Here is a 19954-nt window from a genome sequence, read left to right on the forward strand (position 1 = left end):
TCCTGGCCAGGCTCGACCAGGTCCTGGTTCCCTTGCTCCTCCTGGGGCCTTCTCACTTGTCCTGCTGTCTGCACCAGCCGGGAGCACCCAGAAGCAGGAAAGTATGCCTTCCTTTACTTTTTTTTTTTTTTCCCCTGAATGGGTTGCTTGGTGGCTGTGCCTTTAAAAAAAAAAAAAAAAAAAAAAAGTGTTTAGGTTTTTATTTTTTCAGTGGCAGTCAACTCAACGGGATGAAAGGGACGCGCGGGCAGCAATGAATTTTCAGGGCCTGGGACAGCTCCAGCAGCGACATCAGAGGTTTTGTTTTCCCCCTGCTCAGATTTATTTTTTAGCCATGGGCTTCTGTCCCGCTTCTGGAAGGCTCCTGGTGATGCAGAATTTGAATCAGTGCTGCAGAATTTGACCAGGCAAATTGTTTATAACTGTGGATGGGCACCCTAGAGTCAGGTAGATTAGTATTTAACTAGTTCAGCAGCCTTAAATTGTATAGGTTATTTGCTACAGTTTAGATGAGAGACTATGTAAATTCAGATTTGTATTATTAATAGTAAGATATGAAAAATTTCTAAACAAAAAGAGAGGTTGCAGACTTGTTACCATGTGCAAAAGCAGAATCATTTGAATAGTATTTTTTTTGTGATGGCAGCATGAAAACGTTTTCACAAGCTTTTAACTATTTACCAAAAAGCAAATTATTTCACGAGAAAGCACATTTGCTTTTACAGATCTTGACTAATCACTGTGACCCCCCCCCCCCCGCCCGAATTCTTTAACAGTCTATTTGGATTGCACAAGAAAGTCATCAATATGGTACACAACTTACTGTCGAGTCATGACTCGGACCCGCGGTACTCTGACCCTGAGGTGAAGGCCCGGGTGGCCATGCTGTACCTGCCGCTCATTGGGATCGTCATGGAAACGCTGCCTCAGCTGTATGATTTTACAGGTACTCGGTCCCTGCGGACATCCGTTGACTCCTCTGCGCCGCAACCCCTCCCCCACCTTTTAACCCACCGGAATAGCTTCTGGCTTCTAAACGTGCGGGGGGGGTGGAGGTGTAAAAAATGGGGACCCGTGTTCGTTTTGGTGGGGCGTGGAAGGGGTAGGATTGCCACCTCTCCCCAGGTCGCACCGAACGGGCTGAGCCGGACCTGGTTGTGCCCCGTTGCGTGTATAGGACCTACAGTTCTGATGTTCTTGAGGGAAATCAATGGGGACGATCAGGACTGCAAGACCTGGACCCGGATCAGCCTGTTCGGGTGATCTGACGTGAGCCGACGACCCCAGCCTGGTGAGTCTCTGTTAAACTTTGAAAGATGCAATATGCATGTGTCGTAACTGTTTCTGCAGTTATTGCAATTAAGGATCAAGCTCTTTATATTCTGCTCCTTCCTTTAATGTAAACATAATTATGACTTTGGTACGCACAGCTTGAGGACCTTGAAGAAATTACGCATGTATCCAAACTTGTATTCAGGAATCCCAGAAAAATACTTAATTGTTGCATCAATATTGAAAATGTTACTTTGAAATGCCGTGTGAAAAAGGTATTCATTTTTTTTTCCCCTTCCTCATCAGTTTGAACCGGCCTGTCCTGGGCTATGGTACCATGAACTTTTATTCTCAACTGCTTGGAGATACTCCTCATTTTGGGGCTGATGTAATAAGCCGCATTGAGCCTACCAAGGGTTTTTACTCTGGTTACAGCGTGGGCTTTTCAGTGCTAACCTTACCTGGGCATGTAATAAGGCTTTTAGTGCCAAAACGACCTATGCCAAAAAGCCCACGGTATGGTTTGCAATACTCATGCTAATTGCAGGGTAATAAGCCTTGTTAGCTATTACCCTGCAATGCAAGGAGGCGTGCGAAGGAAGAGGCGGCCTAGCGCCCTCTTTTACCATGGGAAATTTAACACCTGGACAGAGGCAGGAGTTAACGTTCCCATTCAGGTGGGCCAGGTTGACTTGGCCAGGCCTTCTCCTCTTCCAAAAATGGCCAACAGTTTCACCTTGAAAAAAAAAATAAAACGGGGGCAAGGTCTGGTCAGGTCTAGTCCAGTAAGTCCTCTTTCCCTTCCCTCTCACCTTTTTAAAAATAAAAACAGCACAGCCCCCCCCCCCCCCCAACCTGGAAACCCAGCCAGAGACGAGCTCACCTAGCAGCTGATTGGTCCCTCCACTGTCACATTCTGGTGAAAGGACCTATCCTCTGTCAGAATTCTGAAAAGGAAAGCCTTCTGACAGGGGATTGGTCCGTTCACTGACAGCTGATTGTGGAGGGACCAATTGGCAGAAGGTGAAGGAGTGATAATTTATTCCTTGACTGTCTTCCATTGATTCCTCTACTGTCACATGTCATTGAAAGGATCCAATCCCCTTTCAGAAGGCTGTCCTTCAGAATTCTGTCCCTTTCACCGACATGTGACAGTGGAAGGACCAATCAGGAACAGCCCTGCCGGAGGCGGTGATATCTTCTCTGGTTTGGGTTCCCGGAAGGGGGAAATGAGGTGGATTTGGAGGGGTGGGAGTTCTGCGCCAGATTTATTTTTTTAAGGTTAGAAGGAGGGGTTGGGAGGGGAAGGACCTACTAGACTGGACCCGACACAACCCTGCCTGGGTCGCCCATGGGAGGGGTTTATTGTCATGGGACGGGAGGACCTGCCCAACCACATAGGAAGGAGGAACCTCTACTTGAGAAGTTGGGGAAATATTTTTTCCTTTTTTTTTTTTTTTTTTTTTTTTTTTTACTGTGGATTGGCATGCAAATGGACCATGAGTCAAAATAAAGTGTGGTTTTTTTTGGTTTAGTGTGCTTTTTGAGCTCTTGATCTATTTGTCATCAGTTTACTGCATCCCACAGGTACTTCTTTTTTTTTTTTTGTAAATGCCTGAATTAAATAAAACTCACACTAAAACCTAACTCTGACTTTAGCATGGGCTTTATCACATCAGCCACTTTATAAGCATGCCCTAGTCCCTAGCCCCTTCCCCATCTAGTCCAGTCATCAGAGCGACAGTCCTTGGCCAGGAACTCACAGACTGCAGCTCCTTCTGGAGCCTGAATTTGGCCTCTAGGTGTCACTGCTGTGCAATAGATGAGACTCCCACCCTCTAAGGACCCTGAATTGAAGAAAGCATGTTAGAAAGAGAACTTGATTGGTGTTATGAGGAACATAGGAAACATTGGGTTAAAACTGCAAATAAAAATCAGCCGATCACCTTGATTCCATAAAATATTGATTTATTCCTCCCACAGTTCTGTATTATGTTGTCTTTAGCTGACACGTGGTGTTATACAGGGCTTGTGCCTAAAGCAACAAACAAATGTTCGCATTCCTAGATTTAAAATGTGGAATTGCTCTTATTAACGATGACGACACGGGTGTAATTGTTTTGTGCCGGGGAATTAAAACCACCCTTGCCTGAAAAAAGAAAAACAAGCGATCAGGAAACAAAACTTAACTAAAAATAAGCATTTCATTTGTTTTCCTACAGAATCTCACAACCAGCGAGGAAGGCCGAGCTGCGCGACCACGGATGACCTGGAAAGCGAAGGGGGGCACGTGATAAGCCAGACAGTCGCCATGGCAATCGCAGGGACGTCGACTCCGCAGCTCACGAGGCCCAGCAGTTTTATACTCACCCCAGCGGTACGAGAACCGTTTTATTCACAGAGCCTCTGTGAAACCAAATTACGGCGGTAACCAGGTGGTGGCTGGCGAGAATGAGTCCTTGGCGCATGGCGTGCAAGGTTTGAGGCACAAATGTGTCTAGTTACCCCGTTCCTGTCGCTTCGGTGTCCTCTCCGTGTATTGATGCAAGCCTGCATGCGTCGTGCGACATGTTTGTAGGGCAGTAATGTACCTTTCAGATGTCTGGGCCACCTTTTAAAGGGTTTCATGTATGCCTTGCAAAACACGGAGCCCCAAATTGTGAATTTTCTTTGCAGGAGCAATGATTTTTTTTTTTTTTTGCCTCTTGCGAGAAACGAAAGCCCATGACGAAGCAAAATTCTGCAGTTGCATCAGATTTTTGAAACGGCAAGCCCACAAAAGTACAATCATCTTTGTGAGATGGTTCCATAACAGCCGAACATGAGAGGATGCCTTTCCTGCCTTCCCTGCTTTGTTGGCTGTAAGATTGAACAGAGCTTTGCTTGGGCAGAAGCAGCTGTTTGTAGGCAGAAGGCTTGGGTTTTATTTTATTTTATTTTTTGCAGTAGGTAAGAAAGTTAAATCCTACGGTGACGTAGTAGCTGTCGGCAGATAAGGGCCATTTATCCCAGGGGTGTCCAACGCTGGTCCTTGAGGACAGCAGACTGGTCTGATATCCAGGATATCCCCAAGGAGTATGCACAATGCCTCACTTATATGCAGATCTCTCTCATGTATATTCATTAGGGGTATCCTGATATGGGGCCCCATCCAGGAAAAAAAACAATCCATCAGTTGGTTTGCTTGCATAGTTTCCTAACTGCACTGGGTTTAGTACAAATTATTTTTTTATGGGCTAACCACATGTGCCAGAAAAATTGTACAACTGAAACTTTGCACAAACAGTGCCGAAGGGTTGAGCCTTATCTCCTATGGGAAATAGTTTGGCATAAAACCTGACCAATGCCTTCAACAATTTAACCCACGTGTGACTGTGGCTGATTTATCAAAGCATGCAGCTTTTTTTTTGGGGGGGGGGGTTGTCTTTTTTTAATTTGCTGAAGCACCCATCATTTACTGGAAATTTGCCGAGATTTGTGCTAACTGCTTGTGAAAATATTCAGAATCTTGTTTTCTTTGCAGAAGGGATTATGAAGCAAACGTAAATCTGTCTAACTCCTTTGCTAGACTTGGTTTTACATTAAAATGGCAGAGCTAGCTGAGGCAGAGTTTGAAGCGAGTCTGCCAGTGGTTAAAACAAGTAAAATCACTCAAGATCCTCTCCATTATATTCTTAAGGGGAAATGCTCAAAGTTCTTCACAATTCGCCTGATCTGTAAATAAAAATAGATGCACCTGGGGACGGATTTGTGCTTTTGCTGTCTGTAGGCACAAGGGTCCATCAAGCCCAGCATCCTGTTTCCAACAGTGGCCAATCCAGGCCATAAGAACCTGGCAAGTACCCAAAAACTAAGTCTATCCCATGTTACCATTGCTAATGGCAGTGGCTATTCTCTAAGTGAACTTAATAGCAGGAAATGGACTTCTCCTCCAAGAACTTATCCAATCCTTTTTTAAACACAGCTATACTAACTGCACTAACCACATCCTCTGGCAACAAATTCCAGAGTTTAATTGTGCGTTGAGTGAAAAAGAATTTTCTCCGATTAGTTTTAAATGTGCCCCATGCTAACTTCATGGAGTGCCCCCTAGTCTATTATCCGAAAGAGTAAATAACCGATTCACATTTACCCGTTCTAGACCTCTCATGATTTTAAACACCTCTATCATATCCCCCCTCAGTCGTCTCTTCTCCAAGCTGAAAAGTCCTAACCTCTTTAGTCTTTCCTCATAGGGGAGTTGTTCCATTCCCCTTACCATTTTGGTCGCCCTTCTCTGTACCTTCTCCATCGCAATTATATCTTTTTTGAGATGCGGTGACCAGAATTGTACACAGTATTCAAGGTGCAGTCTCATCATGGAGCAATACAGAGGCATTATGACACTTTCCTTTTTATTCACCATTCCTTTTCTAATAATTCCCAACATTCTGTTTGCTTTTTTGACTGCTGCAGGACACTGAGCCGATGATTTCAATGTATCAACCACTATGACACCTAAATCTTTTTCTTGAGTGGTAGCTTCTAATATGGGACCTAACATTGTGTAACTTCTGCATGGGTTATTTTTCCCTATATGCATCACCTTGCACTTGTTTACATTGGGCATCTAAATGATAGATGAAATTTAATCTTCCAGTCTCGCAAGGTCCTCCTGCAAATTATCACAATCCGCATGTGATGTAACTACTTTGAATAATTTTGTATCATTTTCAAATTTGATCACCTCACTCGTATCCCTTTCCAGATTATATATAAATGTATTGAAACGCACTGGTCCAAGAACAGATCCCTGAGGCACTCCACTGTTTACCTTTTTCCACTGAAAAAAAACAGACCATTTAATCCTACTCTATTTCCTGTCTTTTAACCAGTTTGCAGTCCACAAAAGGACATAGCCTCCTATCCCATGACTTTTTGGTTTTCTTAGAAGCCTCTCATGAAGGACTTTGTCAAATGCCTTCTGAAAATCCAAATAAACTATATCTACTGGCTCACCTTTATCCACATGTTTGTTAACCCCTTCAAAAAAAAATGAAGCAGATTTGTGAGGCAAAACTTCCCTTGGATAAATCCATGTTGACTGTGTTCCATTAAACCATGTATTTCTATATGCTCTGTGATTTTGATCTTTAGAACAATTTCCACTATTTTTCCCTGTATTGAAGTCAGACTCACCAGTCTATAGTTTCCAGGATCTCACCTGGAGCCTTTGTAAATATTGGGGTTACATTGGCCACCCTCCAGTCTTCAGATACAATGGCAATTTTAATGATAGGATACAAATTTTTACTAATAAATCTAGAAATTTAATTTTTGAGTTCCTTCAGAACCCTGGAGTGCATACCATCTGGTCCAGGTGATTTGCTACTCTCTACTTTGTCAGTTTGGCCTACAAATTTTCCAGCTTCATCGTGATTTGATTCAGTTTATTTGACTTATCACCTCTCTTTTTGGTAGTCCTTTTTTGGACTTGTTCCCTTCTCTGTGTTCTTACCATAGGTACTGCCTCCAGAACCGAACACTCTAGTAGGGGGGGGGGGGTGTCTCACTAGAAACCTGTGCAAGGGGCAGCATTACCGTACCTTCTTTTTCCCCCACTGATATTTCTGCTCATGCAACCAGGAACATTCTCTGTCTTTCCTGTTTGCATGAATACATTGACTGACACCCATGAGGTCATCTGAGATGATTATTCCTAGATCACTGTTTCCACTTTTTCTTCTTCTGATTAAAAGGGTGCTAATGGATTTTTGTGATCAAAAAGCATGATTTTTCCCTTTCTAGCATTTATGTTCGTTCCTGAAACGGTTGCCCATTCTTCCCATTTCTCCAAGTCCCCTTTCATTTTTTTTTTAACCTCTGCTTTAATATTTTTTGATTGTCTGTAAACGAGCATACATTTCCTTCAAGTATCTCAGCGATGTCACTAAACAAAAGATATTTGAAAAGAACTGGTCCTCAGTACCTGAGCCCTAGGGAATCCTCACTGGTCACTTTGCCTCCATCAGAATGAATTCCATTTACAATCACTGCCTGCATTCTGCCATTGAAGCAGTTGGAAATCGTGGCTTTCTGGATTACTTCCGTACCACCCAGCTCGCTTACCAGTCTTCTGCGTGGAGCAGCACCAGAAGCTTTACTGATGTCTAAATCCACCACTTTTGTCAATCGGTTTTGTCTGATGGGAGTTTCTTCTTTGTGAAACCAAAGGCAGAATAACACACTAAGCATTGCTGTTTTTAAAGCACGTTCCTTGTAGAGGGCATGGCGTGTGCAAAAGCCTGTGCAGGGTCCCGCTCTTTAGCCTGATGAGGCCCCAGCCTCTCTCAGCGGGAGGAGCTGAACATGTCCATGGTGTTTTTGTTCAGGCCACCCGGCAACACACCACCTTCTCGGCGGAGTCCAGCCGGAGCCTGCTGATCTGTCTGCTGTGGGTCCTGAGGAATGCCGACGAGACCGTCCTGCAGAAGTGGTTCACGGACCTCTCCGTCCTGCAGCTCAACCGTTTGCTGGATTTGCTCTACCTTTGCGTCTCCTGCTTCGAGTACAAGGTGAGGGCAGCCCCTTTTTCATGTCATGTCAGAGATATCCCCCCCTCCCCCACCCCCTCCGACCAAGAAACGTTCTTCTCAGTTCAGAACAGAACAAGACACTTTTTTTAAAAAAATCTCCAGCGTTTCTTCCATTTGCACTTCAGGGCAAGAAGGTTTTTGAGAGAATGAACAGTCTGACGTTCAAGAAGTCGAAAGACATGCGAGCGAAACTGGAAGAAGCTATCCTGGGAAGTATAGGAGCAAGGCAGGAGATGGTGCGGCGCAGCAGGGGACAGCTAGGTAAGTGTATCCTGATGTGAAAAGATGAGGGGGATAGCTTAGCATTTCTGTTCCAGATGGAACTGCACTAGGAAATGCCTGTTTTTTTTTCATTGACTGATTCAATTACTTAGTAAAATCTCACTCCTGATTTTTACTTTATTCCCAAGGAGATACGAGTGTTTACAGTTTCTGAAAGTGCCTTCCACCTTATAGAAACATAGAAACATAGAAACGACGGCAGAAGAAGACCAAACGGCCCATCCAGTCTGCCCAGCAAGCTTCACATTTTTTTCTCATACTTATCTGTTTCTCTTAGCTCTTTGGTTCTATTTCCCTTCCACCCCCACCATTAATGTAGAGAGCAGTGATGGAGCTGCAACCAAATGAAATATCAAGCTTGATTAGTTATGGGTAGTAGGGGAAGTAACCGCCGCAATAAGCAAGCTACACCCATGCTTATTTGTTTTACCCAGACTGTGTTATTCAGCCCTTATTGGTTGTTTTTCTTCTCCCCTGCCGTTGAAGCAGGGAGCTATGCTGGATATGCTTGTAGTATCAGTTTTTCTTCTCCCCTGCCGTTGAAGCAGAGAGCTATGCTGGATATGCGTGAAGTATCAGTTTTTCTTCTCCCCTGCCGTTGAAGCAGGATATGCATTGAAAGTGAAGTATCAGGCTTATTTGGTTTGGGGTAGTAACCGCCGTAACAAGCCAGCTACTCCCCGCTTTGTGAGTGCGAATCCTTTTTTCTTCTCCCCTGATGTTGAAGCAGAGAGCTATGCTGGATATGCGTGAAGTATCAGTTTTTCTTCTCCCCTGCCGTTGAAGCAGAGAGCTATGCTGGATATGCGTGAAGTATCAGTTTTTCTTCTCCCCTGCCGTTGAAGCAGAGAGCTATGCTGGATATGCATTGAAAGTGAAGTATCAGGCTTATTTGGTTTGGGGTAGTAACCGCCGTAACAAGCCAGCTACTCCCCACTTTGTGAGTGCGAATCCTTTTTTCCACATTTCCTCTTGCTGTTGTAGCTTAGAGCGATGTTGGAGTCACAGTAACCATGTGTATGTTTATTGAATAAGGGTATTGTCTCCAGGCAGTAGCCGTCATTCTGATATAATAATCAATAATCAATAATGGTGAGCGCGTCACCTTGACGCGCTCACCATTATTGCGTGCAAACCTTTCTCCCGATGGACTGGTTAATCCATTGCCTGGTTCTGGATTAGTTAAATTGGTTTCACTCCTCGTTCTGTCCACCATGGGGAAAGTGTTCCAGGATTAAATGTGGATTAGTTTCCCGTTCGTGTTGGCGCTGAATGGAGGTGCTGACCCCAAACCTCTGTTCGCATGCATTTTAATTGAGTATTAGTTAGTGCAGTCTGTACTTCTAAAAAGATGTACTCAGAGAAGAGATGGTCCAGAGAAGGGCTACCAAGAAGGATCTGCACCTGAGAGAGAAGATGTAAAGCCTACATATGTGTGCCCTAGAGGAGAGGGAAGGGAGTGGGATGAGAGAGACATTGGGATACCTCAGAAATATTAAAAGTGCACAAGGAGCCAAGCTCTGTTAGAGGAAAGAATATCATGTGCTGCCTCTCCCAGCTCAGCTCCTCTGCTCGCTGGGTTGGCGGGCCCGGGAACGCTAGGCAGGCAGTGCTCGCAGCCCCCGGGGGGGGGGGGGGGGAGGGAGTCTCTCGGTCATTGTGCAGTAGCGACATCGAGTGTCCGGATTTAGAACTGACCACTGCAGGGTTCTGATAGGAGCCCTGGTGATGAGGGAAACATGCCTTTCATGCATTTTGATTTGTATTTTTTTTTAACCAGCAGAATGTGAAACGTACAAGGGTGTGAAGAGTTTTGTTTTTTTTTTTTTTGCAAGGCACTGTATATCTGCTGAAATATATGGCACTGATAACTTTTCTTTTAAAGTGTATTTTCCCAGCTAGGTCAGGTGTATGATGCTGTCTTGTAGCCATATACACGCTGGCAGTGAGTTTTAACTTAGCCAACATTTGGTATTCTCCGAGGACAAGCAGGATGATAATCCTGACACATGGGTGATATCATCAGATGGAGCCCCGATACAGATAAGTCATGTCAAACGTTCTAGAACTTTGACTTGCTACACTATACCATGTGTCCATGTGGGATCCCTCTTCAGTCTCTCCTTTTCCACGGAACTGCAGCATCACGGTTGGTGAGCTCACTTGTGGCCTTTTTGGCCTCTTTTAGAAAATTTCCATATTTTTGCTATAACATGATTTTTTTTTTGCCTGTATTCGATGCCGGGTCTCTCTCAATCCTCCCTGTAGCATTCCTAGTAAGGATTTTCAATGTTTATTGGTAAGTTTTCTTTCGCTGTCGATTCCCTGTGGCGATGGTGCTTTGGTGCCTGCTGGCCATCGACGCCTGTCACCATCAATTTTGATATTGCTTCCTGTTTATTTTGTTCTTATCATGGCTGCATCCAGGTTTAAGCAATGCCCGAGGACCATGTCCATCACAAACCCCCATGATGAATGCATCCTTTGCTTGGGTCATCGCATAACACCCGGGGTTGCCACATTTGTGCCTTGATGATCCCAAAAGGACTTCTTCATCTCTACAAGATGGAGCGCCTCTTCGGGTTGAAGAAGTCTAAGACATCAGCATCGAAGGACCATGGAGCCACACTGATGGACATCGAACTGTCTATCGGCAGGACTGTCAGTGCCGTCAGCTGATAGGGGCACCGGAGACTGGCAGTTGTTGGGCTCCTCCAAGCCAAGGATGTTGGTTCCTTGTTATCAGCCTCGACACGGGAAAGACCGTGCCAAGCATCAAGGAAAGCCAAAGAAGCATCTTCATTGGTCTCCGTTGATAAATGATGCCAGGCATGGGGATGCACTAGCTCATGCTCTGATGTGCATAAAGCAACCCCATGGTGAGAAGTGCCAGTCCTCCATCAGTGCCGGGGATCCATAACAATCTCCACTGGTCCAGATGCTAGTCACCGATCCGCGTCTTGGTTCCGAACAGGATCTGGCCACTTCTCCTTCCGCCCAATCGGTGTTGGCATTGGCAGTGTTTGAGGAGGAGTAGGAGTTTAGCTGGTAGTCGAGCGGGTGATACGGGACATCAGTCTCATGGCACCGAAGCAGTCTTGGAGCCACTGTTGAAGTTCCATATGTTCATCGGTGCATTCCCGACCCAACTGGCATCTGTCCCGGGTTGGCGTTGGTGCCTAATGGGCACCGCAACTGTCCCCTGCCGATACCGTGGTCATGGCCAGGTTCTCATAGGAGGAAGTTCCACCTAGGCTGGCTGAGACGCCAAAGCCTGCAACCTCATGTCACAGCTCATTCTGTCCGAGCCATGGCAGCATCAGTGGCCCACTTGCTAGAAGCTCCCGTGGAGGAGATCTATAAAGCTGCAACATGGAGTTCTCCACACATTCATATCTCACTATTGCTTGGATAGGGTTGGCCAACCTGATAGTAGGTTTAGCCAATCTGTCCTTTTTAATCTGTTTTGAGGTGTAGAACATAACTCTCTTCCTGCTAGGGCCTGTTGTTTGGGCTCAAGCTATCTTCCCTCTGTTACCAACAGCACCATTGTTTTTGTTCCTGTTGGCACATGTTTGGGTGTTTTGTTGGTCTCCCTTTTTGCTGGGGGACAGCCTGCAACTAGGGATTCACCCATGTGTGAGGACTACCATCCTGCTTATCCTCGAAGAAAGCAGAGTTGCTTACCTGTAATAGGTGTTCTCCAAGGACTGCAGGATGTTAATCCTCACGAAACCTGCCCACCACCCCACGGAGTTGGGTTTCTCCTAGTTTTTAATTTATATCTCATTCTAGGTTATAAGACTTAAGAGGGGACCCTGCATGGACACATGGTATAGGGCAATCTGGGCATGCCCAGTGTGGCAAGTCAAAATTCCTGAAACTTTGACATAAATTTACTGTGTCGGGGCTCCATCTGATGATGTCACCCATGTGTGAGGACTAACTGCCTGCTATCCTCGGAGAACACCTGTTACAGGTAAGCAACTCTGCTTTTTTAGGTTTATCTTGTTCTCTGTAATCAGCTTGCTAGGAGTAAATGTATGTTTTGAGAACTACTCCCCTCCCCATCCATATGTTGGTAAAAGTGAAAGTGTGCACACACTTCCCCATAGAATAAGAGAGGATTAGGTTGGGGGAGTGAAAGTACATGTAGAGATTTCATCGTCAAATCTTCGTACTTACTTCCACACCCATGCTGTGCACCTGCTCCCATGCACCTGCACTGCGAGTGCCCCTTTCAAAGGCCATGAAGGGTTTCTACTGCAAGATCCCTGTCGAGTCTCACTGCTGCCCTCCTGTTTCCTTTAACATATGAGGTCTCCGATCATTTGACCTTGTAAGAAAAAGAATGTATTGTGAACTTTCTCAGTATCCAGATAGGGGTTCACGCTGTACGCCCTGTGTCCTGGTTAAAAAAAAACCAAACGAAAAACAGCGAACACTGAATCAGTTACTGACTTTAACCTGCAGAGAGAAGTCCTTCGGGGAGTGCCTTCGGGAGTCAAGAAAACCTGAGGTGGAGGAAAGATATGACCCACTGGCGTCAGAACACAGAAAAGCTTGACAAGTACGTCTGCTCTGCTATTGCTGTTTGCCCTGGAATGAGCCCAGAGCAGGGTTCTCGGGACAGTGCAGGGCTGTATTTGGTGAGGTTAATTGAAAGATGCTGCTGCTTGCATCCACTAGCAGTTCCCTTCTCCAGAAACCACCTGTTCCTCTACTAATGCAAGCCCCAGGCTTAAAGCTGCAGCCGTAGCAAGGCTTTTTCAGAGACGCCTGATATCTCATTCTCAACTTTGTTTGACGCATTCTTGAGTTCTTGAAGTATGATTTTTGGTTTTGTTCCTTTCTTTTTTTGTTTTCTTTCCCTTATCTATCCTAATCCATCACTCTGATCATTTTTCCCACATGTGCTGTATGTTTAGAAGCCACAAAACGGCCAGGTACCGTAAACTTCATGTGCCACTTTGCTGAAACTTTGCTTCTGTTGCTTTTCTGTTTCTGTACTAACTCGTTCATCCGGGCTCCGGGTGATTTATGATGCTTGATGGCCTTTCTTGTGCTGCTGGATGGATTCTGCCATGTCCTTACCAGAGTGGGCGTCGCTCATTTTTTCAGCTGCCAGTAGCAAATGCTGTGTGTAATGTATCCCGAGTTGCTGTTTTCTGCGTGTTACGTTGTCCAACGTACGTTTCTGGGGTTTGTTTTTATGGCTAGAGTTTCTGTGCTTGTCTAGATTATCCTAAATGTTCTTGGGGATCTGAGAGTCTCCAGTAGCAGTAATAATGGGAGCTGTTTGCATTTCATTATAATTCTGAAATTTTAGGATGTTTGAATTTACAATGCAGAAAACAAAGGTGAATTTATTTTATTTTTCCATAAAAGAAGCAAGATTTATTATAGGAGCACATATGGTATAATTACACACACACACACACACACACACACACACACACACATATATATATATATATCTGTATATGTATCTATCATGCTCTCTCAATAGGTGTGTGTGTGTGTCTATATATAGATAGACATAGATATATAGATTTATATATATACATGTATATATAGACACACACATATACATACATAGTGGCTTGCAAAAGTATTCAACCCCCTAAAAGTCACGAGATTTGTGTGGTTACTAATGACACACAGATTGTTCCAGACAGTATGTTTATTGCAAACCAGTATGCTGTTCAAGTAAATTTTCCAAGTCACAATTCATTATTTCTCTGCATTTTTTTGTAAAATAAAATTAAAAACTGAAAAACTCTGCTTACATAAGTATTCAACCCCTGTGCTACAAGTTTACAGAGATAAAAGATATTGCCTCTACCTATGAAACATTAAAAAAAAAAAAAAGTCAGCTGTTCTGGATAAAAGAGCCCCTAATTAAATAAAGAAAACAATAAAAAAACCCAAAACATCAGAACCAATGGTACAATGAAAACATCAGATCAGCCAAACGAGAAGTCAGAAAAAAAGGGAAAACCTGGAGGAACAACAATAAATCATCCACTCTACTTAATGCCTACAGAGCACAACTAGCAGAATACAAAAAACTCATCCACAAAACAAAAAAAGACTTCTACTCAAATAAAATAAACAAATACCAACATAACCCAAAGATACTTTTCACTGTCGTAAAACGCCTAACCAAATCATTCTTCAACATCCAAGATCACAAGTAACGAATTCGAAGAATTCTTTAATGAAAAAATAAAAAATCTCATAAATAACAACCTAAACAGCAACTCACAAGACTAGAAAATACAAAACTTTCAAACATTAAGTTGGCCCAACTTTGAAACTGCATCATCACTGGAAATCCAAACAATCACTGGAAATCCAAACAATCACCAAAAAAGTGAGCCCAGCTAAACATCTTATTGACTCCAGTCCCATAACAACGATTAAAAATATTGAACCTTCAATAACTAAAATTTTAACTGACATCGTAAGCCTATCCCTCACTGAAGGAAACTACCCAGAATGCCTAAAATCGGCAATTATTAAACCCATTCTGAAAAAGAACAACCTTGATCCAGAAAATCCACTGATCTACCGACCCATATCAAACCTACCTTTCATTGCTAAAATCATTGAGAAAATCGTACACTCCCGTCTCAGCGACCACCTTGAAGAAAACATCCTGCTTCAGAAAACAACTAAACACGGAAACATTATTACTATTTTTGAACGATACCACAGCCACAGCAGCCTTCGACACAGTAAATCACTCTATTATGATTGAACGACTATCTGAAATTGGTGCAAAAGAAAAAACCCTACAGTGGTTCACATCATATCTATCATAAAGAACATACCAAGGCTCCGTGCTATCAGCGACTCTCTTCAACATTTATCTCCTTCCGATCTCCCACCTCCTATCAAACCTCAACCTGACCCACTTCATATATGCAGATGACATTCAAATATTAATCCCAATAATCAACTCATTGGAAGAAACCTACAAAAAAACAGCCACCTACCTAAACAAAATAAAGCAACTATCCAACTTGAAACTCATACTAAACTTTGATAAGATTGAAATAATCATACTGGATAGAAAGAGCAACTTTCCTCAAACACCTCCACTCAACTTAATAAACCAAAAAGTGGCTATCACTCCAGTCAATCATGCACGCAACCTTGGAGTCATAATTGGCAAAGAACTCTCCTTCAAAAATCACATCACAGCTAAAATCAAAGACGGTTATCACAAACTCCTAACATTACGTCAATTAAAACCTTTCCTCTCCCCCAACGACTTCAGATCAGTCCTTCAACTACTCATATTCTCCAACATGGACTCCTGTAATTCCCTATTATTCAACTTACCTCTTAATACAATCCGCCCACTACAGATCCTGCAAAATGCAACTGCAAGAATACTCACTGGATCTAAAAACATGATCACATCACTCCCACACTTATATCTCTACACTGGCTCCCAATAAAATTTAGGATCGAATACAAAATTCCATCCATACTACATAAAATAATATATGAAAAACAAACAAACTGCCTTAGTTCATCCATAAAATTGCATGCTCCAAACAGAAACCTCAGATCAGCAAATAAAGGACTATTAAAGATTCCTCCTTCTCGATCCAAACAACTCTCCTCAACTCAAAAGAGAGCAATTTCACTTGGAAGCCCCAAATTCTGGAACACCCTCCCAATAGAACTCAGAATACAAAATTTTCAAAAAAGAGCTAAAAACATGGATGTTTACCAAAGCCTACCAACTCACCCACTGACTCAAAACTCCGCTCCCATCCTTTAACACTAGGAAAACAGATGGACCCAAAAAACTTGTGATTATTACTCAGTTCTGTAATATGTTTTGATTAATCTGTAAACCTAGTTCATAAATGGATATCTACTATGTTAGCAACCACTTGAACCGTTTTGGAAACACTGTTAAACATCGTAACTTTGTAAATTGTTGTGATGGCGAAACCGAACGACGGTATATAAAAATTGATGAAATCGATAAATAATTCCAGTACCATTGGTTGGACTGTGAATCTAAAGGAAAGACGTGAAAATGAAGACCAAGAGCATTCTAAGAAAATTAAAGATAAAGCTATAGATACGCACAAGATAGGAAAAGGTTCCTCACCATTGATCCAACAGTGAGCACTGTTGGATCAATGGTAAGGAAATGGAAGCTGTATCATACCACCCAGACTGCCTAGACAAGGTCATCCCTCAAAACTCAGCATCAGAGCAAAAAGGAGACTTGTGAGGGAAGCCACAGAGAGACTAACAATCACTTTGAAGGAGCTACAGAGTTCAGTGACTGAGTATGGAGTGCAAGTGCACCAGTCAATCATATCAAGAGCTCTGCATTCAACTGGCCTGCATGGGAGGGTGGCTAGAAAGAAGCCATTACTGAAGAAAAACCCCATCAAAGCACATCTGGAGTTTGCCAGAAAGCATCAGAGTGATCCAGGGATAAGATGAGACAAAAATGGAGCTTTTTGCCAAAATTCAAAACATGTTGCACAAACCTAACACTGCCCATTCCTCAGCAAACATCATCTCAACAGTAAATATGGAGGTAGAAGCATCATATTGTGGGGATGCTTTTCCTCAGTGGGGACTAGGCATCTTGTTAAAACTAAAGGACAGATGGATGGTGCAACATACAGGGAGATACTGCAAGACAACTTGCTTCAGTCTGCTCAAAAACTAAAACTTGGGAGAAAGTTCCCCTTTCAGCAGGACAATGATCCCAAGCACAAGGCCAAAGCAACAAAAAACTGAATGTTCTACAATGACCAAGTCAAAGTCCAGATCTCAATTCCAATTAAGAACACATCACCTCTATCCTCAAAGACCTACATTGGCTCCCTATACAACAACGTATCCAATACAAACCCCTCAACATCATACACAAAACCTTACATAACCAAAATATGCAGTGGCTCAATAGCTCCCTCACCTTCCGCAACACCAGCAGACCCACCTGATCCTAATACTCAGCAACCCTAAACACTCCCTCACCCAAACTTACCCACTATAACTCCACCAAAGAGCAAACTCTTCATTGCAGGTCCCACCCTATGGAATACTCTGCCCACCAACCTCCAAGAACACAGCCCACAAAAATTCAAACAAACTAAAAACTTGGCTTTTCCTACAAGCGAACCCATGACCCGCACTCTTCACACTTCTCCCCCTCCTTCCACCCTACCCCCACCCATTGCCTTCTTCCCCCCGTCCCTTCAAACCCCCCCTTTCTACCTTATCCACCTCTTTTTCCCCATAACAACCCCCATGACCTGCTAATATGCATAAACGTTGTAAATAGTTTGTGATATTCATATAGTTAACCTAAATCCCGCAACCTATAAACTCCACTCCCAGTTCCCCCTGGTTCTCTCCGCCCCCCTTAGCTATTGTTCATTGTTATAAACCCTGTTCCACTGTAAAGCAACTCTGCTGCCGTAATGTTTCAGTGTAAACCGATGTGATGTCTTCAACGAATGTCGGTATAGTAAAAGCTTTAAATAAATCTGTGGCACTGTTTGAGAAATGCAATCCATAAGCATCATCCAAGCAACCTGAACAACCTGGAGCAAATCTGCCAGGAAGAATGGGCAAAAATCACACCCAAACTATGCAAAGCTGCTAGAAACTTACCCCAACAGACGTAAAGCTGTTACTACAGCTAAAGGTGGTTCTACCAAGTACAACAACCCTCTGACTAAGATGTGAAAACTATCATTTTGTTTTAATTTTCCACACTCTTTGCTTTAAGTACTAGATCAATTATGAATATGTAATAGATACTCTCACTTGATAGATATTAATGTCTATGAATACCACCTCTATAACCAATCATTGTTTGTTGAGTTATAACTGTGAATTGCACTTTGTAAACCGTTGTGATCTATATATGGAACGATGGTATATAAAATGTCTAAAATAAATAAATACTAGTCTGAAAGGGCTGAATACTTATGCAAACAGCATTTTTCAGTTTTTTTCAATTATTTTTTCAAAAAATGTAGAGAAATAATGAATTGTGACTGAAAATTTACCTTAAGAGCCTACTGGATTGCAATAAACATACTGGGGCAGATAGCCAGATAAGTAGTACTTATCTGGCTATCTTGCAGCTGTTAAATATTCGCTCAGGTTCAGCGGTCGCGAGATAGTTGGATAAGTCATTTATCTGCTATCTAGTTAGTAGGATAAAAAGGTGGGCGGGCAGTGGCAGATCAGCAATATTGACACTTAGCCGGATAAGTTGTCCATCTAAGTTAGACCTGCTCAACTGTTACTAATTTATATATATATATATATATATATTAATTAATTAGTAACAGTTTCAGTCTCCGCTCTGCCAAACACGATCCGCATTCAGCAAGGAAACAGTGGGCCGCTCAGCAGAGTACTGCTCACAGAGCTCTGATGCTGTACAGTGTTTCTATCCGGCAGGTTGCACCTGGTAGCAGGTTTTGTAAGACCTGTGTTCAGCCACTAAGAGCCAGGTCCTGCTTACAAGGTGGGATTCTTGTCCTGTGCCGCTTCCAGCGCTGAGAGCACTAAGCCCCGTTTCGGTGGAACCTATCACAGTGAACAGTGTTAAAAGGCAGGGAGGCGCATGTGATACCTGTGAGATAAGGACCTGGGATTTTATGTAGAATAATTGCAGTCTGTCTTCCCTCGGCCATATATTCATGATGTGACCCGGTATTACGTGGTGAACACATCCATTTCATGTCCACCAACGTGGCCCAAGTTTAAAAGTTCATCTGTATGCATTCCCAGATCCTCACTAAGGGGGGAACTTGGGGAACGCGGAACAAAATTCTGTGAGTGCTTCTGAAAATTAATGTTTTACTGGGGAAATCCGCCCTGCCTTCCCAAACTAGTCAGAACTTTCTTTTCTCCCTGATCCTTCTGTAGTGTTAAGCTTTTCTCTGTGACACTGTCCCTCAGTAATCGTGCATATCTATATCTATATATATATCTATATATATAGATATATATATATATTTCTGTTGGTAAAAAGTAATGTTTTGTGAAGTACGTCGACTTTTTGTGCGTGAGTGAAATGAGGCTTGCGTTAAGCGCTATGTATTCTCAATTTTAAGGTCACGAGCAGAGCTAGAGCATGAAGCGCTTATCGATGGAAACCTTGCAACTGAAGCCAACCTGATTGTTCTGGATACCCTGGAAATAGTCGTTCAGGTAAGGGCAGGCTGTCAAAGGGAGAGGCTGCAGTTTGTATGCCTGTGGTTTCAATGATGATATAAATGTTTTACTGTGAACCGCTTTGATTGTTAAAGCGGTATAGAAGACATTTTTAAACAAAAATAAATAACATTTATATCCCATTAGTCACATAATAAAGCATTAAATGCAATTGCACACACAAGACAAATCACATGGCAGATTACAGCAGAGAAAGTCCAGCTGGCCTATCCAGTCATACGAACATAAAAGTTGCCTTAGTGGGTCAGAGCAAGGGTCCATCAAGCCCAGCATCCTGTTTCAAGCAGTGGCCAATCCAAGTCACAAGTACCTGGCAAATACCCAAACATTAAATAGAACTCTTCTGTTATTCCTGTCCACACTACCAAGGAAATATCCCAGCTGCCAGCCATAGAGCATGACTGCTTGTTAAGATATCACTCCTTCTTCAAGATAGCTTTTTGTCAACTTCCTCATTTGTAGGGGGCAGGAAGGGTTAGCGAAAAAGAAGGAAGTGTCTTGGCTTTGTTAAACATTAAATTAGCTTAAAAGTGCTGCCCCATGAATACAGAGGTACCATACCAAATTTAGTAGAAACAAAT

General features: G+C 43.1%; 1 protein-coding gene across 5 annotated transcripts in view; it reads left to right on the plus strand.

The window, feature by feature from the left end:
• Positions 1-19954, plus strand: part of DOCK7 (dedicator of cytokinesis 7) — a 185315-nt gene that overhangs the window by 120454 nt on the left and 44907 nt on the right. For 3 of the 5 annotated variants that reach the window (XM_029618626.1, XM_029618622.1, XM_029618623.1), the window contains 7 exons: positions 777-946; positions 3495-3649; positions 7644-7826; positions 7973-8108; positions 12603-12699; positions 13058-13075; positions 19253-19349. In XM_029618626.1, coding sequence (XP_029474486.1) covers positions 777-946; positions 3495-3649; positions 7644-7826; positions 7973-8108; positions 12603-12699; positions 13058-13075; positions 19253-19349 — 856 coding nt within the window. The remainder of the gene's footprint in view (positions 1-776; positions 947-3494; positions 3650-7643; positions 7827-7972; positions 8109-12602; positions 12700-13057; positions 13076-19252; positions 19350-19954) is intronic. The other 2 variants (XM_029618624.1, XM_029618625.1) reach the window with 1 other exon arrangement.

Source organism: Rhinatrema bivittatum, chromosome 10 (assembly GCF_901001135.1).
Source record: "Rhinatrema bivittatum chromosome 10, aRhiBiv1.1, whole genome shotgun sequence".
Taxonomy (NCBI): Eukaryota; Metazoa; Chordata; class Amphibia; order Gymnophiona; family Rhinatrematidae; genus Rhinatrema; species Rhinatrema bivittatum.